Here is a 24,982-nt window from a genome sequence, read left to right as displayed (position 1 = left end):
ATAGCCCAACTTATAAAAGAAAAAACTTTTTTTGTTTTTTTTTTTTACTTTTCAACAGAGAGGTACTTGGCTGTCAATCTTTTACGGTTTGAAATCAAAAGTTGGGAGTGGGGGAGGAGGGGGGAAGAGAGGGGTATACACAAAACATTAAAAATCCAAAAGGTTACTCTACTGCTCCCCTGACGTACATTAGCCCTAAAATGTAGCAAAGGCAAAGCCCTACTTCCAAACTCCTTACAATTACCCACCTGGGCATGGAAAGGTTTACTAATGCAAGTTCCTGCAAAATAGAATATGATATGTTCTACTTGCGCTCTACTAAGTTTCCACAGGGATGGGGGTCCAAATGCTCACTCGAACCAGGCGTTTAAAACTCAGCAGCTCAGAAGCCACTTTTGGTCACATGGCTAGATCGCATCTTACCGTATCCTAAACTTTAAAACACTAAAAATGAAACCGGAAGGGTGTTGTTTCAAGTTATAAAGGGATAGAACTTCACCTTACTTGAGAAGAAATGCCTGGGATTAAAAGAAAGAAATACATTTAAGTTTGGCTGACCCCCTGAAAATGATTACAGCTCAATTTTAGAACGGTGAATTTCACGTAAGAATTTTATGAATGGCAGTATGCCCTGGCCACTTACTGCTGAACAGAAATTTCTTGTGTTTCCAGTAACAATCAGACAATCCATCATTACGGGAAGGTAAATTCCACAGGAGAGGGGTAATTAGATGGAAACTGTGTTCAATGACTAGCAATTTGTTTTCTGAAATTAACACTGCATGACGTTTTACTTCTGTAACCCTCCCGAAAAAGCAGGGGTTGCCTGGGGGAACTTTGTTTTTCTCCCCTCCATTTTGGTACCTCTTGGTCCCTAATTTGCAAATTTCCCCATTGCAATGCTGTTCCGAATAATTAAATCTTCTAATAGTCTGCATAGATACTAAGAATAAAAGTGTAAAATAAATCTTAAAAAAAATAAATCATCACATCCCACTATTCCTTTTTGCTACAGAAAATCCTGTATCAAAAATTTCTCAGAAACAGGACTTAAGTCATACTGTAATTCACTCATGCACACAAAGCTTGGAGTTCCCCATTTAATAAACATTATTGTAGTCACAACAGCCGAATTTACACGAGATCTAGGCTTGGTTCTGATTATTTTACGGAGTACATGTGGTAGATTTTATTATGTTACAAACTGGAGTTAAGAGAAACTTGAGACCAAGTTCCACAAAGCACAGTGCAGCATTTTGAAGAGGGATAAAGGAAGCAAAACTGCCAAACATTCAACTCTTTCTTTTCTTTTCTTTTGCCAGGACAACGAGATAATTTTGCTAAGACATCAGTGTGATGGTGGGGTTTTGTTTCTTTGGGGTGAGGGGTGTTTTTTTTGGGGTGGGGAGAGGGAAGGATAAGGGGGAAAACTTAAATGTGGGAGGAAGGAATTGTAAGGAAAATGAGAAATAACAGCCACAACCTTTTGAACTTTTAAGGGCAGATTATAAGTCTACGATATTTTTGATAAATTCTGACAAGGAAAAAAAAAAGAGAAACAGCATCCTTTAAAAGTATATTGAAGCAGTGATTTTAAACAAAGAAAGCAGAACTAGAACATCTTAAATTTTTAATCCTTTCTTTACAGGTTACCTAGCCCACTTTTGATTAAGAAACTGTAGAAAGTTAGTAACAGCCACAAGTTAACACCGAGAGGTGGCACTTGTCAATTTCCCATAGAGTCCTGCTTTGTGGTGTGTCTGAAATGCACTGCTCCAGATCTTCTATCACACATGGCTGACATCAACTCTGTCAGGTTTTTTTTTTTTTTTTAGTCCACTGGTCGCTTTTCACCATATTTCTTTGTAAACTCTTCAGCGTTCTTACAGAATTTTTTACGGTCCTTAGAGTATTCTTCGGCTAGGTCGGCCCGAAGTGGGTGCTCGGGCTGGGGGTCATTCACCAGTGCTATGAGGGACTGGATTACTGCCAAAAGAAAGCACGGAGGATGTCAGTATTGTTGCGTGAGAGCAGGGCTGGGGGAGGAAAGAGTATTTTGGTACACCCAAGCCTATTGGTTTCTTTTACTTTTAAACAAGCAGAGGTTTTCAGTCGCCCATGGCCTCCCGCTAAAGGTGCTACCAATACCACATAAACAAAGCTATTAAAACCCACAAGAAGTTGAACTTCCAAACTGCAACCCGAAGGGCACACGAAGGGAGGAGGGTGTGAACCCAACCATCATTCTGGGCTTGCTCAGCAATGGTTTGGCAAACTGGCGTTACTGCATCCAAAAGGGTCCAACGTCTGCTTGTATTTGTGACCAACTTATGAGAAAATAGGGAATTAATCTCATGACTGTGCAGCGATAGTGTTCTTTTCCCAGGTTTACTTTGCAGTTCCTTTTTTCTTTCTCCCAGCTTTCAATAAAGAGTTTGTACATTATAATAAACTATTATTATTATTATTATTAGATGTCAAAGAGAAAAATAACTACCAGACTTTTAGAAGACATCTGAAGGCAGCCCTGTTTAGGGAAGCTTTTAATGTTTAATAGGTTATTGTATTTTAGTGTTCTGTTGGAAGCTGCCCAGAGTGGCTGGGGAAACCCAGCCAGATGGGCAGGGTAGAAATAATAAATTATTATTATTATTATTATTATTACAGAACTGCTGCTGTCAAAGTCTAACCATGGTACAGCCAAGGGTGTCAATGTTTTATGAGGGTATTTGGTCAGATATTGTATGCCATCCCTTGTGGCAGCTGCATTCCACCCCCTGCAGATAAGAACTAAAGCCCTCATTAAACAAAACCTTTTACAGTTAACTCTACTTAAATTCCCACTAAAAATATAAATTAGTCTGAGAGAAACCATGGCCATCTGCTGGAAGCCTTACCTTGATCAGTTTTGGTGGCTGGCTTCCAGTTTTCAGCACTAATTACTGGCAAACAAACCTGCCCCTTTTCATCGATGTTAGGGTGATAGATCTTTGTTTTAAATGTAATCTTGGGAGGTTTGAATGGATACTCTGCTGGAAAGTTGATTTCGATTCTGAACGCACCCTTGTCGTACGGAGGATTGTCCTGGAATGAGAAGATATTAAGAACAGTTCAATAGGGGATGGGTAGATTTCAGAGGAATCACCAACAAAATGGGTTTTCATTCATAAAAACATTAATATATGAATGATTCAAAATCAATATACCAGGAGTTGTGTTATGTGTCACAGAAAAGATGCCACAGGCTGATAAGGAGGAGTCTAGTGAGGAAGTCGGCTACTAGAAGCAACATGCAGGACAGTGTTTTGCAGAATGAACTGGAACTTGGGAGATTTGTACTGAACTCTAAAAGCTGTGGCTTGCTAAAACAAACCAGCAACAGAACTGCAGGCCAGGGGGGTCAAGAGAAAGGCTTTTCAAAGCAACTTGCTGTCACTGGAAAAACACCACCACTGCTGCCTCCCTCCAAGTAAAGCTTTAAGTGTGGGAATGGAGAATTTCCATGCCCCTCTATTCCGTCACGTGTAGCTTGACCCACTTTTAGAATTGCCTTCCTGGCTATCACTGAAGCTCTGTCCCCACCCAAGAACACATTTATTTCCCCCACTGACTTACCATGATAAAAGCTCATTTTCAATAACATACAAATACATAATAAAAATATAATAGCAGCGAGGATGGGAGGGATAAACAAAAAACAGCAAAAATCCAACAGCAGGAGTCGCCAATTATCCATTGAATGACCTGGGGATTGGAACAGCTTTTGTTTGGTGTCTAAAAGGTAGTCACTCCCTGTCAAGCCTTCAAGAAGGATATTCCATAGATCAGATTTCTGGGGTGCCGCTACAGAACAGCCCAAATACCCTTTCCTTCAAAGGCTAGTTCTGCGGTGAGTGGGAACAGGACCAATTCTGCAGCAGCACTCCATAAATCCTGCTTGTGTATGGAATACCCTTGCAATTAAAAAACAACAAGGAAGGGCACAATTCCACACGCTTCCATTCTATGATGTGTGGTTTGTGCAATGAATATCCCTCTAGTGCATCCTACCCTCCTTCACTTCAAGCATTCTCCCTGCTCATAGTACACCCACACCATGCTGTCCCTCTGGCTCACTCAATATATGCCTCCTGGCTCTTTCTACTCCTCTCCCCTCCTGCTTCTCTCCCTGTTGATCACTCCTAGCTCACGCTCTCTGCCTCATTCCCTGACGCTGCTGCAATAACAGCGTTCTCTCTACCAGGAAATAAAAGCATCAGGGAAAGAGCTGGGTGCCTAGGCCGCGTGGCACTCAATAGACAAAAAAGCCGGCTGCCATCTTTGCGCCTCACTGGTCTGAAACATCGTGTTAAAAACCAAACTTTCCCTAAAGCTGAAGTTTAAAATTCAGTAAGGAAACCTGCATTCAAGAGCAACACCAGTTAAAAGAACAAATGAACTAATGAATCCATGGAAACAGTGGCTGCAAGGAACCAGAAGGCAAACGCAGTTTGAGATCATTTAAAAATGGGAGGGGAGGGATTAAAAATTCCGCAGGAACATCTCTTCAGGGAGGTGAATCCAATGGCCAGAACTCAGAAAGCCTTCCACCATCCAAGAGGCTTAGGTACTTGTGTTTGCTGACTGAGAACGCCACATGGCAAATCACAACTGAAACCAAGGGATGGAGGGAGGCTTACTGCACAAAGGAAAACATCTTGGAAAATCCCCACACTTTTGGATCCATACCAACTGTGTGCTCATAGATTCAGTAACCTTTAAAATTCTAGCCATCCTGCCTCTAAGGCAGGAGCGGCTAGACATCAAGTTTATCAATGCAAAAGATGGGCAGGCAGAAGAACAGGGTGCCTCTGAAGATACACAAAGCTTAGGGATGTTTTCGGCAGCAGGATGAGATTGAGCTCACCGCTTATCCCCACATGTCCTTCCCTGGTTAGCTTTCTTCATTTTGGCAGCCTAATTTTAAGTGGGAACAGTCATTTGTCGTTGCTTTCATTGAGCAACTATCCAATTGGACCGAACACGGGTTAGAGCTCAACGTTGAGACTACTAAATGGTGAAAGCGATGGCGAAGAGGACCTTCTTCGCCACCTCTTTTGCATCTGCAGAAAACAGCAGCAGACTTCTTTAGGTGGTCCACAATCTAACAGAACCACCTTCATCACTGGGGTCTGGTGAAGAACCCAAGATCTCCTGCAACGATTCTGCAAAGTTTTTTGCAGATAGAGTCACTCAGATTCGGAAAGACGTAGGTTCTGCTGTGGTAGTGAGGCCAGGGTGGGAAAGTGCTAGAGTCCTGTCTGATCAAGTTGCGTGGGATCAATTCCAATCTGTTACCTCTGAGGATGCGGACGGGTTATTAAACCGCTTCTTTAAAAAAAATATTTGGACCTGGCCAATATGGCCAACTATCGCCCAGTCTCAAATCGTCCATTCTTGGGCAAGGTGATTGAATGGGTGGTTGCTGAACAACTCCAGGCACGCCTGGAGGATGTGGACCATGTGGATCCCTTTCAATCGGGATTCAAGCCTCATCATGGGACTGAAACTGCGGTTGCGCTGGTCAATGATCTCTGGTGGGCCAGGGACCAAGGTAAAAGCTGTTTCCTGGTCCTGCTGGATCTCTCAGTGGCCTCAGACACAACTGATCACGACATCCTTCTGGACCGTCCAGGAGTTGGGAGCTGGGAGCACTCTCCTTCCTCCTGGGCTGCATCCAGAAGTGGTGTTGCGGGGGAGTGTTCAGACCCCTGGGCTCTCACTTGTGGGGTGCCTCAGGGCTCGGTCCTCTCCCATGCTTTTTAACATCTATATGAAGCTGCTGGGAGAGATCAGGGGGTTTGGGCTGGGCGTTCACCAGTATGTGGATGATACCCAGTTCTACCTCTCCTTCAAATCTGAACAAGTGAAGGTCCTGTGTGAGTGTCTGAAGGTGGTTGGAGGATGGATGGCAGCTAACAGATTGAGGCTGATTCCTGACAAGATAGAAGTACTGTTTCGGGGGGACAGGTGGCGGGCAGGTATGGGGGACTCCCTGGTCATGAATGGAGTAACTGTGCCCTTGAAGGATCAGGTGCACAGCCTAGGAGTCATTTTGGACTCACAGCTGTCCATGGAGGTGCAGGTCAATTCTGTGTCCAGGGCAGCGGTCTACCAGCTCCACCTAGCACGCCACTTGAGACCCTACCTGCCTGTAGACTGTCACAAGTGGTGCATCCTCTGGTTATCTCCCGCTTTGACTACTGACTATGTGGGGCTACCTTTGAAGGCGACCCGGAAACTACAACTAATCGAGAACGTGGCAGCTAGACTGGTGACTGGAAGTGGCTGCCTGGACCACATAACTCAAGTCCAAAAGGATCTTCATTGGCTCCCAGTACATTTCCAAGCACAATTCAAAGTGATGGTGCTGACCTTTAAAGCCCAAATGGCCTTGGCCCAGTATACCTGAAGGAGTGTCTCCTCCCATATTGTTCAGCCTGAACACTAAGGTCCTCCAAAGGTCCTCTGCTGGTTCCCCCTCTGCGAGAAGTGAGGTTAAAGGGAATCAGGCAGAGGGCCTTCTTGGTAGTGGCACCCTCCCTGTGGAACACCCTCCCTTCAGATGTCAAGGAAATAAACAACTATCTGACTTTTATTATAAGACACCTGAAGGCAGTCCTGTATCGGGAAGTTTTTAATGTTTGATGTTTTACTATGTTCTTATATATGCTGAGAGCTGCCTAGAGTGGCTGGGGAAACCCAGTTAGCTTGGCGGGGTATAAATAAAAAAATTATTATTTTTTATTATTATCACCAGATACAAACGACTTGAGTAGCGCTTTTGGAACCAAAAGAAGCTGCTTTCACACTCACAGGAACAATAAGCCCTTGCCAAGTCAATAAGTTAGCTTCATCAACTTGGATATTACGGAAGTTCTTCATTCCACATTTGCGGATTTCTTCAAGCTCCTACAAATCAAGAACAACAAAAAAAGAATGTTAGAAAAGCCAGAAAACAGTTAACGGTTTAGGAAAACACACATTACTTTTTTCCTTTCGTATTAAGTAGGTGGGGATTGAAAAATGAATCAACTGCTGAACATCACTCTTCTTACTTTGGGCAGGTTACATTTCATAGCTATGCTGAGAGTAGGTTTTGTTTACATTTCTCTAATTTGTGCCAGATATAAAATAAATACCACTACTGATAAAAATAATGTACTTTCCGTCCCACTATTTTCAATGAGAAAGACTACAGCAGGTACTCCCACTAAAATTACTGAGACTTGAAAGTGCTTCATATACCCCAAATGCAGTAATCCATAGAAGAACCAAGCATATGTCAGAATTATAACAGCACACTGCAGTATATTACCTTAAGGCCAAAACCAAAAGATGAAGATTACCTATTGAGCAGGTTTGACTGTTTTAAACCAATGCAGTTATTAAATAATTAATTTAACCTATTGCAATTGTAATCCACTTTTGGAATTTTTTTTTGTAATGAAAAGGGGGACAGTGTTTGTTAAAAAAGTAAAAAAAAAATAAATAATATCATGATTTAAACACACCAAGAGAGAAAAAAAATAAAAACCCTAGAGAACACATCAGGTTCCATCAATCTCAGAGGACAGTCCATTCCTCATATCACTTGGGGCAAAGACTACATCAAAGGCGTGTCCTGCCTGATGTGTTGGACCAATGAGCATTTTAGAGAGACGCATAATTGTCATGGAGACCATGAAGCCTCTAGCTGGCTCAGTATCTTCTGTGTGGATATTGACGTCCCCTAGGAATATCATCCTGGCGTGCTCCAACAATACCCCAGAGACCACCTCATTCAGCCCTGCTGGGCAACAGGGAAGTTTATGGTTTGGGAAGGGAGGCAACTTTCATTTGCATTTGTTTTTCAAAAAATGTTTAATCGAGAGGTATTGCACAAGAGTGTTACTCAGCAATGCCAACATTCTGACAAAGCAGCACTGCTATTACATTCTCCAATGTTATCCCCTGCATGTTCGGATCTTGAGAACAGCATTCAAAACTCCCATTGCTCTAGGCGCATTTTGCGACAGGGAATTTCATTAGTGCAAGCAGTTTCTGAGCTCTGGGCGCAGTCCTGCACCTAAGATTTCAGATTAAAACTGCACAGTGGAAAGAAAGGAGGGCCTTTTTCTGCCTCCTCACTTCCAGCCACTCTCTAAAGAGACCCTCTTAAGAATATCAAGGAGGGGGGCAAGGGAAGCATGGCTTTGTTTTCTGCAGTCTTCAGGTGAGGATTAGACCATGTGGAAAATGAACTTAAGATTTTAGCTGCAGTTCATTCATTTTCAGCTTTGTATTCTTTATTTAAAAAAGTGCACCTAAACATTGTTGTTGCACCCATAACCTAGGTTTAAGGTGCCATTTAACTCCTAGCTTTCATACCTCAGTTTCTAACACTGTTAGAGAGCACAGGTCCTCTGAACTGGGTTTAAGAAATTTTGAAATGCCATCAGACTTAAGTTGCCCCAGTGTGCCTGCTTACTTATGATGTCGTGCCATAATCTAGTAGCAGGTACGCTGAATGGGAAGTTTCAGCATGAAGAGACAGGTGCAAACTTAGCTATGGTAAGGTAAAGGGAACCCTGACCGTTAGGTCCAGTTGCGGATGACTCTGGGGTTGCGGTGCTCATCTCACTTTAGAGCCGGCATACAGCTTCCGGGTCATGTGGCCAGCATGACTAAGCCGCTTCTGGCGAACCAGAGCAGCACACCGAAACACCATTTACCTTCCCACCGGAGCAGTAACTATTTATCTACTTGCACTTTGAAGTGCTTTCGAACTACTAGGTTGGCAGGAGCAGGGACCGAGCAACGGGAGCTCACCCCGTCGCGGGGATTCGAATCGCCAACCTTCTGATCGTCAAGCCCTAGGCTCTGTGGTTTAACCCACAGCGCCACCCACGTCCCTTTAGCTATGGTAGGTCACAGCTATTGCTACTGCCATAGCAATAATACTTTACCTTTAGCTTTCAGCAAGTTTACAAGAAGTAAACAGACCTGGTATGGTGTTTCTCCACTGATCCCAAGTAGAACACATAGGAACAGCAAAGAAAAGGCAAACAGTGGCTATACTGTCAAAACCCAAAGATGCCAGCAAACAATAATTGTATATAAATATAGATTGGCATAATGGAAGTGTCAACTGGCATTATGGAAATACATGCTATCCAAATTTATATGAACAAAGGGGACGAAGAGCACTGAAAAAGATTCTCAAACTTCATCACAAAAGCCTTCCCAAAATAAACTATTCACCTGGCAGCACCCATCCACGCAAGAAGCCCTCACATCAATAAAATGGCAAGGACAAAATGAGATCCCATGCAGAAAGGATTCAGACTGATTCTACAGAAGGAAAACCATGTGGTCCACTGACTTCCCCTTCCCTAAGGAGACACTGTTTGTGTAGTCAAGGAGAATTTATTTCCCTTAAAAACTGGCCAGGCCTCTCTAGCAATAGCCTACCTGAAAGTCGTGAGAACCCTTTGCTTTTATTTTGCCACACTCTTTTAACTGAAAAGGCTCTGGGAGCAGCTTACAATGATCAGTAGTAACACAGTCCTCGCCTTCAGACTTACAAACTGAAGAGCGTGAAAAAACAAGAGAAAGGAGGAGACGATTGGAAGAAAACACACACATACTCAGGTGCCAATTCTTCACATTTCTGCTGTTACAGAAATGACGAGGAAACAGTTCAGGTAACCTGGTGGAACTAAAGACAGGGGATCTCTCAGTCTCTGTAGCCTGCTGTAAATGATATAACCAAGCTGCTTTATTAGGGGCCTAATCTGATTATTTAGTACTTAGGTATCACCCATAGACCTAAAATATATACTACGTACTTTTGGCTTCTATTTTTACATAATTAAAATGTTTTTCAGTGACAGCTACTAATTACTAATGGACATTGTAACTGGTAATTTTACAAGGGTTATGAGGGGGGAAAGATAGAAACCATCCCATTTTTAAACTCTAGCTCCCAGACTATATACCATCTAGCCTATTATTGTCTACTCCAGCCTCCTCAACCTGATGTCCTCCAGGCATGTTAGACTACAATTCCCATCATCCCTGATTATTGGCTATGCAGGATGGTGCTGACAGGAATTGTTGTCCAAAATAGTTGGGAGGGTACCAGGTTCAGAAGGACTAGCTTACTCAAACTTGCAACAGCTCTATCAGGTCTTAGGCAAAGGGAAATCCCTGGAGATGGCAAGGATTAAACCAAAAACTTTTACATGTAAGCATTAGGCTCTCCTACTGAGCTATGGTCCTCCCTGATGTGTTTACAACAAAGCCAATCATTAGCAGATATAAGGTGAGTGACCAGGACTAAAGAAAAAAAAAAAAGCCTGATCCACCTGGATTTACCACTGGTGTCTACTGTCATGATGTACCCACACAATAACAAAAAAATAACTGCAACTTTTGCTGCATTCCCATGAAATGAAAAAGTACTCTGATGGAAGTTCATTGTAAGGCTCAATGTATAGTTATTTTTAAAATGTCTCAGTAAACTGCTAAAATTGTGCAAAGCTCAGTCCAATCTGACATGGCACTCTGCAAACAGCTTATTGTACACCTATGGAAATAAACATAAAACAAGCAGGAAACAGCCAATGGAATGCGAAACTTAGGCAACAGGTTTTTGTTGAGTCTCTCCTTTAGTGTGACTAATCACTTCCCTTAGTATAGAAACTAGCTACTCTGTCAGTATCAAGGTTAATTCAAATCACCAAAGAAAAAATGCCAGATTATAATCACAGATTTCTTCAAACGAGCCTATTTGCTGATCATATACTTCAAAATAAATACTAATTGATTGCTGCAATCATAAAAATATGGTAGGCTTTTGCAGACAGGTGCTAGCTGGAATACTCAAAGGATCTGCTCCCTTTCAGGTTTCCTTTCTGTTTTGATCTGCCTGTCTCCTTTCTTATACAATTGCCCTTTTCTACCTGACTCTTGCCCCACAAGGAAGTACAAAATCTCAACCAGAAGAAAGGTCTGGCAATCGTTACTCAGCAGTGTTCTCTATGAGACTGAAGGTAAAGGCCCATGAAATGGTCAAATGCTTACAGCAGGCTTAGGGAACCTAAAGCCTACCAGATGTTTGACTACAACTCTCATTATCCCTGGCCACAGGCTGGGATTGATGGGAGTTAAAAACCTTCAACATTTGCGAGACCACAGGCTGGCCAGTCCTAGTTTACAGTACTGAAAGAACCAACTGAAGAGATCAGACTGCTATTAAGCACAAAAAATGAGTCACAGTCACCCAGATCTGTCAGTGGACGACACCTGTGGCAGTCTGGCCCTTAGTAACAAGCTATAAAGTAAGTACACAATCTATTGTGCCATGCAATGATCAACAAAGATGTTTTCCCCACAGTTCTTTTTAAGAAAAAGCAATTGGTTCAGTTTTAAGCGGTTACTTTAAGAGAGTAGCTTCTCATAGCTGAAACTCAAATACAAATAGTCTCCACCTCCCTAATCCTAAACCAATTAGCCATTCTGAATCAAAATGTATTTAAAAGTCTTCCTAATTGGAACAGATTAGAAAAAGCTAACAAAAAATGATATTTAAGGAGATGTGGTTCAATACTACTATTTAATGTGAATGAAACATTATACAGTGGTACCTCAGGTTAAGTACTTAATTCGTTCTAGAGGTCTGTTCTTAACCTGAAACTGTTCTTAACCTGAAGCACCACTTTAGCTAATGGGGCTTCCTGCTGCCGCTGCGCCGCTGGAGCACGATTTCTGTTCTCATCCTGAAGCAAAGTTCTTAACCCGAGGTACTATTTCTGGGTTAGCGGAGCCTGTAACCTGAAGCGTATGTAACCTGAAGCATATGTAACCTGAGGTACCACTGTAGTGCACACATTTAACATTATGTGTTTTGATAACCTATCAATATAGTTATGATTACGTACAGAGTTTTGTCTGAAGCACTGTCAAGATATGTAACATTGCAAGGCCTCCGGCCTGGCAGTAAACAAGCTAGTGCAGACCGTAAGAGGGTCTCAATAAGACACATAAGGCCACTGAAAAAGGCAGCCCAGCTGTTTGTAAAGAAAATCAGGATGGTCTTCAGATATGGTATCTGCTCAGTTGTTCACACATGGCTATTAAAAGTTCACTCAGCACTTGTGCTGCGCACGTATATATATTTAAAAACATATATGGGCAAGGCTCACACTGAAAATGAACAGCAAAAGGGGACTCCTGGTTGTCAGAAAGCAATCTGTAGGCCTGGCCTTCCACAACCTGATGGCCTCCAGGTGTTTTGAATTAAAACTCCTATTTAACCCAAGCCAGAGTGGTAATATTGAGGAAGATTAAAGGTAAAAAAAGGTAAAGGACACCTGGACGGTTAAGTCCAGTCAAAGGTGACTATGGGGTTGTGGCACTCATCTCACTTTCAGGCTGCGGGAGCCAGCGTTTGTCTGCAGATAGTTTTCCGGGTTATGTGGCCAGCATGACTAAGCCGCTTCTGGCGCAACGGAACACCATGACAGAAACCAGAGCGCACAGAAACGCCGTTTACCTTCCCGCCGGAGTGGTACCTATTTATCTCCTTGCACTGGCATGCTTTCGAACTGCTAGGTTGGCCGGAGCTGGGACAGAGCAATGGGAGCTCACCCATGGTATCCCAAAGGCAGACAGCAGACTCCCCACATCTTACTGACCCATCTTCAGAGATGGGAAGCAATGCCTTCAGTAGCATAAAAGGGGCTGACCTACTAATGGCCACTAGGACACCACCCTTTCCCCTTTCTGATACAAATTAGTAGCACAAGCCACAATAACTGTATAAAGTGCCCCATTTGCTTGCATTTCTGCGAAACAGAAAGGAGCATAGAATCGGTGGCAGTTATAATGAAGAATGGAATATAGCAGTGAAATCTGGGGCAGCAATCAGGATTTGGGGAAACAGCTACTTTGGCATGTAAGAGGGTCTTCAAAGAGGAGTCCACATGATGGGGAGTTGAAAGGGCCGGGGAAGATGCTCAGATCCAAAGAGGAAACACTGGGAATGGTGAAGGGATTTTGGCAGGCAATTGGAGGAAGGATGGTACTGGGATTCCATAGCAAAGTTTTGTTTTGTTTAGAAGTTGGCACCTCCACACCACCAGTGATTCCCACCTACCCACATGTGATAAATTGGTGGTGTGGGAACCGAGGCCTCTGCCAAGTTTCGTCCGGTAACCCATTTTTATTTGCTTAACCTCCATTTTGAAATTCATTATTTCATTTCATTTTGAAGCCCCCCGACTTCTGAATAATGGCAACATGCATCACATATTATTGTCTCTCTGGCTTCATACTGAATTTTCAATAGCTGGTGGCTTTTAAAACAAACAACAACATACCACCACATTTATTTCTGTTTGTTAACCTGCAATGTTGTCTGTTGTTGGCAAGATTCCGGCGTTGGCAACATGCTCTTCTGGAAGTTTCATGTGGAAAATATGTCACAAATCAGAAGGAAGCAGCTAGCTAGCAGTGGATGCTAACATTAGAGCAGTCCCTTTTGAGGAAATTGGGCAATTTTAAAAGAGAAGCAGAAGTTCAGCAATGCTGAGTGACAACATGACGGGAACCCAGCATATAGTATTGCTTGTAATCTTTACCATTAAAGCACTTCAACCTCCTTTGCTGAAATCACTCTGCACTTTGCCCATCATTTCCTTTTCAGGAGACAAATCCTCCAGCATATCTCAAATAATGAATCTCCGCCCACCAACTAGTATTACTATGCTCAAATATTCAAACTGATAGCACACATTTAGATTTAAAACACACTGGAAGCTCTAACTTTGCATTCTTGCTTCTAAACCTTAAATACACAAATCAATCATAATCTCAGCCTTCACTCTAACGAGACTCCTTCATCAAACAAAGAAATAAAGAAAGAGGGAAAAAAGTGAGATTCTAAGAAGAGATAAGGAAGTGCCTGGAAGCTGCATGCAGCTTGGAGGCCATATGTTGCCACTCCCAATAAGAAGGGATTCAGAATATCCTCTCCCTCTCCACAAAAAGGAGTTAAGTCTCAAGTTATTGCAATTAAAATTTGAGAAAAGATCCTTTCATCTATTTTATTGGTGGGGAGGGGAGGAATTCTATTTCCTGTTCCCATTGTATGGACTCCCTGTCTGAAGCCCTGGAGATCCACTGCCAGTCAGTGTAGACAACACTAAGCTAGATGGATCAGTGGGTCTGACTTGGTATTAGGCAGCTTCCTAACTAGGCATATAATTCCAATATGGCTATCTTGGAACCATAATATGTCAGGATACTGTCTGATATTGATAAGAGTATTCAGAACAATGACGTCACTGTTAACTCCAGAGCCCCCCAGTGGCAGTAGCCATGCAAATGCATTTTCAAATGAGACACAGACATATATTACTACGCCCATCTAACTTTGCATAAATTTGAATGTTAATTCGTGCTGGCATGCATATTTAAAAATAACACATTAGCTAACGTTATGGATGGGCTAAAACAATGAACTAGGGAGGGGGGGTCACAGCAAACAATGACCTGTTGAAACTTCTGTTGGAAGCCACAAAGAGTGGCTGGGGAAACCCAGCCAGATTGGGCGGGGTATAAATAATAAATTATTATTATTATTATTATTATTATTATTATTATTATTAGTATTAGTATTAGTATTATTATATACAATTCTATTATTTGCTTTCAAATAATGTGTTCAGTGGAGTATCTGGCAGTGAGAATTTAGCTGAAAATAAAGTTAGAAAAGAATATACGGACCACCACTCTCAATCTAATCTAAGTTTTAAACTCATTATTTTTACCCAAACGTGTCCCAGTGTTATGGTCTACACGACATTTATATCTCCTGCCTTTTTCCCTGACAGGAACACAAGCCGGCTTACATATAAAAATAAGAACAGATAAAAACATGGGGAGAATTGTTAAAGAACAATTAAACATTTATTTATATTAGTCAGCTTGTGCCCAGTTGCTTGGTGCAGTACCACCACATCAGAGTATCGAACGAAACACACACATATCAGATTTTTTTTAAACAGGAAAAAGTTACTAGCAAAAACATAAATAGCTTGATGAGTCAACAGCTCATTTACAAAAGATCTGAATACAAATGCTCCAAGTTAGTTTCATGGGAGTGTTTGCCGCTGTTAGTTTATGCAGGAGTTCAGCTGAGTAAATGTTTGACTATGTAGCTGTTCAAGCAAAAACTTTTTAAAATCAACCTGCTTGCTATTTCCTTGCCTTTCAGGCAGAAATTTGAAGACAACTGTGTTAACATTTCAATGTTTCTGAACCCTCCAAATTTAAAAAGTGAAAATCACAATTTGGGTTTTTTAAAAACTTTTTTTAAAACTTATTTCCCTAAGGAGTTGGTGTCATTTTAATGCCACAAAATGATTTGCTGTAAACATGGGGCAGTTCCTTTCATTTCACCAACCTTAACTGGTAGATAATACACATGGTTTCATATGGCCAAGAATCTTCTATAAATTTGTATCTGAAATTACTAGTTAAATCCATAATATAAGAAAAGGAAATATTATTTGTAAAACACTACATATATTGTATGAGAATTAGAGTTCATACAGACAGATCAGGGAGTGCATGACCCAACTACACTTTTGTTAGTCAAAAGCAATCACATGCCATCCAGCCCTCAGATAATAGTCAAGATATCCTATCATTTTTAGTTTATTTTAAATCAGGGTGCGACAGCACACCAAGAGTGAGCCTAAGTACATTGCCTTCAGAGTTACGGTGGAAGTCGGGGGAGTATTAAAGCATTTAAAGAAAGTTGTGGCAAAAATGGTTGCCCAATCCACATGTGAAAAGATGCTGTTACTTAACAGAACCAGTGTTGGAAACTCAGGTGTATAAGCTAGGCACCAAATGGCTCCTGAAACCAAAGTTACAGTCGCCAAAATGGGATGTCTAGCTGCCATTTGGGGGCAGGAGAGCTCTAAAGTCTTATTTTTCAAATGAGGACTGAGTGTGATTGATTCTCAGTTAAACATCTGGCTAGTTCAGATGACAACCTTGAGCTACATTAAGAGCTTTGAGAACATGAAGAAGAAAAGTCCCTTGATCCAGGGTCAGTTCACATATATTTTGGCCTATTCCTTCCTCTTTTTCTTATTGGTGACTGCTCCTACTCAGGCTGCGCAGAAAATGCATTTTGGTTCCAGAAATTGATTCCAATTGTGCAGATTAAATATAACTGATAGAATTATACAGGATGTGGTATCAGTATGTGAAAATAGTCCAGATCCAATGATCCCCAGGTATGCACCTCCAGGCATCTTTACTTGGTCAGAAGAGTCTGATAGCTAGGTGCAAAATGCACCTGGCGCCTGGCTAATTTCAAACACTGAACAAAACAGCCTTATCGGCAAAAAACAAACACACACACACACACAAAACCTATGGTAAGGGATTGCTGCTGAGCAGCAGCCTCGTTTGTCATGAGCAACACCTCCAAGAAAAATAAACACTCTTCTTCTTCTTTGGTGATCACTCGTAGCCGAGTAAGATTGTCTTCCATAAACACGGTTTTAACATGTTGTGCGGATGCCTGATGATCGTCTTCCAAAGCAACTACTCTATTCCGAACTTAAAAATGGAAAGCGTAATGCTGGTGGTCAACAAAAGAGGTTTAAAGACTGTCTCAAGGCAAATCTTAAAAAATGTAGTATAAACACTGACAACTGGGAAACAATGGCCTGCAAGCGCTCCAGTTGGAGAACAGCCTTTACCAAAGGTGTCATGGCCTTTGAAGACACTCAAACTCAGGAGGCACGGGAGAAATGTGCTAAGAGGAAGGCACGCTTGGCAAATCCACACTGTGATCAACTCCCGCCCAGAAACAAATGTCCCCACTGTGGAAGGATGTGTGGATCCAGAACTGGCCTCCACAGTCACTTACAGACTCATTGTTAAAACCATGTTTATGGAAGACAATAAAAGCATTCAAAACTTCAGAAGTGTGTCTGGCTTACCACCAGTTACAGACCACTTCCAACAGACACAAGCTGCACTTAAGACAATCACCTGCCATGCAGCTATTGAAATAGCAATGGATGAGCTTACTCTAGGGTAGGGTGGGAAATGACGACTCCACTTCCCTTTAGTGTTCAGAAAATGAATTAACTTCTAAACACAAGTACAAACTTGAGGAGAGAGCTCTAGATTCCATGTAAAACCAGGCTTCAATTGTCCACCCACTGTTTAAAGCAGGAGTATTACCCAGGCAGCATTAACTGCAGCCAGAATGGCCAATGGCAAAGAATGATGGAAGCTGGAGGTCTAACAACATCTGGGGTGCCACAGATTCCCCATCCCTTCTACTAAAATATATTCTGGAAATGCTCTAAAAGGCAATTCTTAATGTTTATATTCCATTTACTTACTTCTGTCAACCACCTAACTGTCTGAATATGTAATCACTCTATTTAAATTATCTTAAAAATATTTTACCATGGGGAAAGGTTTGCTATGACAAGGCCTGAGAATCTCTGCTTTCCAATAAATTCCAGTTATTTCAGTTTCTGTAGATAGTTCTTAGTAGTTCATCAGTAACTGTAAGCACTATGTCTGTTTCAAAATACTATATAAAGGAGTGTATATAAGATAACCCTTGTAACAGACAGGAAGTTTATTACAATATTAAAATAGTCTTTACTTTCAGATTCAGCATTTACTTTTATAAAATCCTAATTCTCATCTATATGCCCAGATCTAATTCAGGGTTGTGGAACCTGTAGCCCACCAAGTTAAAAATAGAGGGAATGACAAATTACAGAAGCCATTCAATAAAAGGACACACAGTCCCCAGAATTTCTACTGCTTTACGCTGCCATGATGCTATCTCATCTTATGGAAACATTATTTTAGATCAAAACCCAGTATCAGACTAGTAGTGGTAAATACAAGTAGAATTAAATAAACATAAAGGAGGGGTTCGTTATGGACAAAGTGGTTCATGGCTCAGATACAAAATACGGTACCTGATAATTATTATTCTGTGAAGCTCTCACTGAAATCAACATTAAATGAGCCATATTTAAGTTTTAGAACCAGTGAGGAATATAATTGGCAATTTACTAATAACCTCTAATAGAGTATATAGATTAAAAGCAACTTAGGTTAAAACTACGTTTTTAATCCATGCTTCATTCAGCAAATATTATTAAACTGAGAAGTAGACTAAGCAAAGAACAGACCCTGGAGGGGAACATTTCAGATATAAGTATGAAAGTTTCACTTTCCTTTTCAATAAAGAAGAATGTCCTTTCTTGGTCTTCTTCAGAAGGAAATGCTGATTACACCACCTCCTTTGCTATAGCAAACAGATATGCATGGGTGGTGAGGGAAGATTAACACACAAATGTATATACATGCTGTGGCAGCATTCTGTACATCTATATTATTCACATCAGTAGCTCAGGCTTACAGCGAGGGTAAGGAACCTTTTTTTTTTTACTGTCAAAGGCCATGTTCCCTTAGGGGTAATCCACTGAGGGCCACCTGTCAGGAGTGTGAAGGGCCACAACCAGTTTTGAGCAAGGCCTATGTTATGCCATCTTTCTGCCACACCCTTCTCTCGCCTCCTTTTCCTCTCCATCTAGTGTGCTATCAGGTCGGGGGTTAAGAGGAGATAGAACTCTTTTGCAAGAGGCCTGAAATAATCACTGACAAGAGAGATTTCCCCCCCTTCATTGCTCCATTTAAGCATACCCCCACCCCAGTTTCCACATCTCTTTCCAGATTCATCACACAGCTACACTTAGGCCGAAGGCTGCAAGCAGTCCTAGGGAAAGAATTTGCCCATCCTGGTAGACAGCATCAGGACCAGCATCATATGCTGGAGAGCTGCATGTTATATTTGGTTCAAAATTACTTATTTACCATACGCAGCAAATGGCTTGAGAACTACAGCTCTAGTTACAATCTCTACAGGTCTAAAACACCAATACAGTGGTGCCCCGCAAGACGAGAACAATCCGTTCTGCGGGTGCCTTCGTCTTGCAGGGATTTTCGTCTTGCGGAGTACCGCTTATCAGCTGATCAGCGGTAACTGTCAGATAAGCGGCTTAGCGGCTTTTAGCGGCTTAGCGGCAATTTACAGATAAGGAGCTTAGCGCCTTTCAGAAAAGGCAAAAAAAAAGGGAGACCACGGAAAAAAAATCGTTTTGCGAGTAAGCCCCATAGAAAACTTCGTCTTGCGAAGCGGAAAAAATATCAGGAAGCCCTTTCGTCTTGCGCGTTTTTCGTTTAGCGGGGCATTCGTCTAGCGGGGTACCACTGTATTATAATTATGTGTGTAAATCCTACCAGCATAGGTATGGGTTCAGAAAATGCACTGAAAGTCCTGCATTCTCTCCTGTGCAGATTGGTCACTATTCATATATTTGCCTCTTAAACTTTTTAGGAGCTGCATACTATTAGTCAAAAACATGCAAATGACTGGTTTAAGGACAGATGGGTGGTGCGGGTGGGATGACAAGGAAAAATAGTTACTCTTATTATAATTCTTTGTTGAACTTGTATACCACCCTAGACCCGTATACCTCAGGGCGGTTCACTCTTCCTCTAAATGTACAAGACTATTATTTCTGGCATATCAATACAGAGAGAGTGGATTTAAGTATTTTTTTTAAATTAAAAGAACAGGTTATTTTTTGAATCAAGAACCCACCCCAACTTTTGCTTTACACATAAGCTTAAAGCCATGCTGACAGTAAAAACTGACTACACAAATGGTAAAACTGTTAGGATTTGTATACAGTTTAAGAGCTTCCCAAGTGTAATCTGTTCCCAGTCAGCACCTAAGAAGAATTAAAACAATTTCAATGACATAATTTATTCAATTGTCCACACACTCCCCAAGTTCTGGACAGTAAACTTTACTCACCAAATAAATTAGAAAGCAACCTTACTATGCCTGTACCCAATTATGAACATAGTTCATTGACTAAATGCCACATAACAAATTACATATGCACAGTACAACAACAACTTATTATTTATACCCTGCCCATCTGGCTGGGTTTCCCCAGCCATTCTGGGTGGTTTCCAACAATATATTAAAAATACATTAAAACATCAGTCATTAAAAACTTCCCTAAACAGGGCTGCCTTCAGATGTCTTCTAAACATCAGATAGTTGTTTATTTCTTTGACATCTGGTGGGAGGGCGTTCCACAGGGCAGGCGCCACTCCCGAGAAGGCCCTCTGCCTGGTTCCCTGCAACCTCATTTCTTGCGGCGAGGGAACTGCCAGAAGGCACTCAGCGCTGGACCTCTCAGTGTCTGGGCTGAACGAGGGGGATGGATACGCTCCTTCAGGTTTATGATTAAGAATCTCTTAAGCAAAACAAAACCAACTTTTACTCATGACAGGTATCTTAGAAGAGGCATTCCCTCTTGTGAAAAGCAAAATGAGAAATGCCTCTTCTATGATGAAGCTTGCCATTAATGGGAATTTGATGAACTTGTGATAAATTCATCAGGGGCACCTTTTTTGTCAAATATTGCAGCGCAGTTATAATACAATCTGTCATGCTACAGTAACAGCTGCAAAAGCCGTATCTGGATGTAAAACTATACGAGTTAGTGAAAGGAATGCATTAATAGTGACGCAAAAACTGATGATTGCATATGCAGAACAGCTTTTAACCTGTGTTTATGAAGGCTGTGGAGCAAACGTCACTCTCTCATCCTAGATATGACTGTATCACTCCAGGGGAACAACATAGCCTCCTCTGGACTAGTACAGTGTTAATCCGTTGTCCGGGCAAAACGAAACTAATTCACAGGATATGTGTCATCTTAAAAAGCCTAACCAATTTGGGCTGCAAACTCACTGAACGTAGTCACACTTACTCCCAAGTATACGCCAAGCCGTTATTGTGGCACATGCTTTTTCAAAGCTCCCACCCATCCTCTTTTGTTGCCCATCCTTGCCGGTTGGGGGGGGGGAGAGATCTCCTTCCTTACATAACCCCAGAACTGAATAAAAAGCCACCGCTTTGATCCCGTGCCTGAAGAAGAAACTTTGGAAGATCTGAAGGCTTTTTGAAGGAAGGCCGCGGGAAAAGGAAAAAAAGGAAGGAGGCAGCAAAGCCATCCCCACCTGAAGTGACTTTTGAACCCGTTTTCAGCTTACTCAAGAGAGGGAGGTGGCGAGAAACGTGGAAGAATTCCCATTCTTCTTTTAAAAAGGAAAAGAGAGATCCACCCCACACGGCCTACTGGATCAAAAATAACGATTTATTCTTTATTCCCCCCCCTCCACAGTGCCCACAAAGGACCGACTTCGAAAGAGTCTCCTCTTTTGTAGCGTCGGAAGCCACCACCCACCTCCTCCCACTCCCGGCGACACTCCGCCCCGAATCCGAAGCGGGGTCTGGGCTCGCCGCCTTCCCTCCTCCCCGGCCCGGCGAGTGGGGTGGGCTGGCTTGGACGGAGGGGCCCCCGAGCTCCCCCAGCCCGGAGACGCCCCAATGGACGCGGGTTGCCCGGAGCGAGGAGGAGGCGGCCACTGGCGCCGCCGCCGCCGCCATCCCGCCCTTTGCTTAGTCACCGCGGGAGCCCCTTCTCGGGCCGCGGCCGCCGGTGTGAGGAGGGAAGAGGCGGAGGAGAAGCCGCCGCCGCCGGCCTCCAGCCCCTTCTTCCCGAGGCGCTCTCGGGAGCCGAGGCCTACGCTTCCCTCAGGCGCCGGCGGAGGAGGCGAAAAAAGAGAGAGGGAAGAGCGAAGCGGAAGCGGCTCCGGCGGCCCGAGCCGGGGGGGGGAAGCGGGGGAGCGGGGGCTTCGGGAGCCGGGAAGGGACCGCTCTCCTCCGCCGGCCGGCCCGCGAAGAGCCTCCCGCCGCTCCCCACCCCGCCCCGGCCCTGCCCGGCGGGCGAGCTCTCGGATGTTACCTTCATCAGCCTCCTGCTGGCCGCCATCTTGGATCTGCTGCCGCTGCCCCACAATGCATGGCGGCGGCGGCTGCGGACGAGGCGGCTACATAGACCCTGCGCTTCCTGGAGTTGACACGCGCCGGGCGGGAAGGAGGGAGGGGGGGGAGGAGGAGGAGGAGGCGTGCGGGGGGGGAGGGGGAGGCGTCGTTTGGGGTGGGAGGGAGTCGCCCCCCCCCGCGATCCCTGAGGGGGTTATTATGGGGCAGGCACCTCCTGCCGATAGATAACGCAGGCACATGATTTTGGAATTTCCAGTTTGGGGAATTTCAACTTTATGTATGTATGTATGTATTATTATTATTATTTTATTATTTATTTTATTCTTGATTTTCAATTTTATACGTTTCCATAATTTTACGGTCGTGGTTTTAAAAAAAATTATTAATGCTTTTTGCAGAACAATTCACATACTACATAAAAAACATACTGCATAAAAAACCGACACAGACCAATACCATACCCTCGTAACAACGAAACACTAACAACATACCATTTGACATCACGAATTTTACAGTCCTTTTAACCTTTCAGAACATCCACTTTGGAATTTCCAGTTTGGGGAATTTCAACTTTATGTATGTTTCTTCATCATCATCATCATTATTTTATTCGCGATTTTCCATTTTATACGCTTTCATAATCTTTCAACAGTCTTTTTTTAAAAAATTATTAAAGCTTTATTGCAGAACAATTTACATAAAGTGGTATCTCAGGTTACAGGCGCTTCAGGCTACATACGCTTCAGGTTACAGACTCCGCGAACCCAGAAATAGGACCTCGAGTTAAGAACTTTGCTTCAGGATGAGAACAGAAATCACACGGTGGTGGTGCGGCAGCAGCGGGAGGCCCCATTAGCTAAAGTGGTGCTTCAGGTTAAGAACAGTTTCAGGTTAAGTACGGACCTCCGGAACAAATTAAGTACTTAACCCGAGGTACCACTGTACTACATAAAAAACATACTGCATAAAAAACAACACAAACCAATACCATACCCTGGTAACAACTAAACACTAACTAGCAACATATCATTTGACATCACACACATGGAAGTCAAATTTTACAGTCGTTTTAACCTTTCAGAACTCCTCCCCCCCATTACTAGCAGCTGCTTAATTATTATTTTTTATATATTTCCCTGAATATTCTAAATTAACTTAATTTGCTCAGGGATTCAGCTACTTTAAATGTATGCTCTTATAAAACTGTAGGTTATTGCAATAATCCTGCTGATGTGCTTATCTGTTTACTGTTTGTAAATATTCAGTAAATGGTTTCCATTCTTTTATTCATAAAAAAAGTTATATTGGTTTCTTTTCCCCCCGGTAAGTTTCGCCATTTCTGCATATTCCGTAAGTTTTGGTATCTGTTCTTCTTTCACTGGGACTTTTCATTTTTGAGCAAGTAACATTCTTGCCGCTGTAGTATCATACATGAATAGATTCCTATACAGTTTGGGTAGTTCTGTCCCTATAATTCCCAAAACTTTCTGTATGTTTCAAAGCATGGCTGCAATATTTATTTATTTATTCCCCTCTCGATTTTGCCATTTTTGTAGACCGCTTTTGAGGATTTCCTTTTTTTAACAACCAAGCAGTGTAGACATTTTACTGAGCAAATAAATACAGTTGTACTTCGGAAGTCAAACGGAATCTGTTCTGAAAGTCCGTTCGACTTCCGAAACGTTCGACTTCCAAAGCGTGGCTTCTGATTGGCTGCAGGAAGCTCTTTCAGCCAATCAGAAGCTCTGTCAGACATTTGGTTTCCAAAAGAATGTTCGAAAACCGGAACACTCACTTCCGGTTTTCGATTGTCCGGGAGCGGAAACGTACGAGTTCAGGGGCGTTTGAGAACCGAGGTACAACTGTATAGGAGCCAACCCCAATAAAATATGTGAGGGGGCCAGGCACCCCAAAGTTGGCAGAGTTGCCATTCACATGGTGTGTGTGTGTTGCATCTTCTGATAAATTATGCAGGGCTCAGATTACTCCCCCCCCATATTTTATTCAAGTTGGCCCCCCTGTAGTACATACGTGATGAAGATGCTCTTGGGTACACCAGAGCACATATGTACACACATCTGAAGTGAAGATGCGTCTGGGTACACCCTAATAGGCACATATTTATATACAGACACATCTACAGTGGTGAAGATACATCTGGGTACACCGTAATATATGTACACATACATGCACACAGGTGTATAAGCTGGTGAAGATACTCCTGGGTACGCACACATAAATACAGTAAGCCCACAACTTATGTGGACGTTAAGTTCTGGGATTACACCTAAAGCCAAAATCACGTACAGTCAAAACATATTGGAGCCGATGGCAAGTGTTAAAGTCTTTTTTCCCCGGATGCCTACGACCTTTTTTATTTTTCCCCCATTTTTTTGCTATGTGTAAAGCTGTATGCACATAAGTTAAATGCACAGAAGCTGTGGGCTTACCGTGTACAGTGGTACCTCTGGTTGTGAACGGGATCTGTTAAGGAGGCCCGTTCGCAACATGAAAGGAACGCAACCCACAGCAGCGCATCTGCACACGCGCGGGTTGCTATTTGCCGCTTCTGCGCATGCGTGAGTGGTGAAACCCGGAAGTAACCCTTTCCGGTACTTCCGGGTCGCTGCGGGACGTAACCTGAAAGAATGTAACATGAAGCGGACGTAACATGAGGAATGACTGTACATATAAAAGATATGCACACACACAGAGAGAGTGGTGAAGTTAGCAACCAAAATAGAGAGCCAGTGTGGTGTAGTGGTTAAGAGCGGTAGACTCGTAATCTGGGGAACCGGGTTCGCGTCTCTGCTCCTCCACATGCAGCTGCTGGGTGACCTTGGGCCAGTCACACTTCTCTGAAGTCTCACAGCCCCACTCACCTCACAGAGTGTTTGTTGTGGGGGAGGAAGGGAAAGGAGAATGTTAGCCGCTTTGAGACTCCTTCGGGTAGTGATAAAGCGGGATATC

The 24,982-nt window shown here is 42.8% G+C and overlaps 1 protein-coding gene across 1 annotated transcript; it reads right to left on the bottom strand.

Annotated features, from left to right (window-relative positions):
- Nucleotides 1–1,086: 1,086 nt before the first annotated feature.
- On the bottom strand, nucleotides 1,087–22,097 carry UBE2L3 (ubiquitin conjugating enzyme E2 L3). The gene is made up of 4 exons (XM_053369297.1): nucleotides 21,972–22,097; nucleotides 6,856–6,951; nucleotides 2,898–3,084; nucleotides 1,087–1,986 (listed from the first exon to the last, which is right to left on the bottom strand). The coding sequence occupies exons 1-4, from the start codon at nucleotides 21,996–21,998 to the stop codon at nucleotides 1,832–1,834; spliced, it is 465 nt and encodes a 154-aa protein (XP_053225272.1). The 5' UTR covers nucleotides 21,999–22,097; the 3' UTR covers nucleotides 1,087–1,831.
- Nucleotides 22,098–24,982: the final 2,885 nt, after the last annotated feature.

This window comes from Podarcis raffonei, chromosome 16 (genome assembly GCF_027172205.1).
Source record: "Podarcis raffonei isolate rPodRaf1 chromosome 16, rPodRaf1.pri, whole genome shotgun sequence".
Lineage (NCBI taxonomy): Eukaryota > Metazoa > Chordata > Lepidosauria > Squamata > Lacertidae > Podarcis > Podarcis raffonei.
The sequence above is the reverse complement of the archived record's forward strand: the minus strand, read 5'-3'. Positions and strand labels throughout refer to the sequence as shown.

Coding starts and splice junctions, on each gene's coding strand:
- UBE2L3 (XM_053369297.1), bottom strand. CDS start 21,998: ATGGCGGCCAGCAGGAGGCTGATGAAG. Junction 3,085..6,855: donor GGCAAGGGCTTATTGTTCCT/GTGAGTGTGAAA, acceptor TTCTCATTCCAG/GACAATCCTCCGTACGACAA. Junction 1,987..2,897: donor AGCCACCAAAACTGATCAAG/GTAAGGCTTCCA, acceptor TTCTTTTGGCAG/TAATCCAGTCCCTCATAGCA.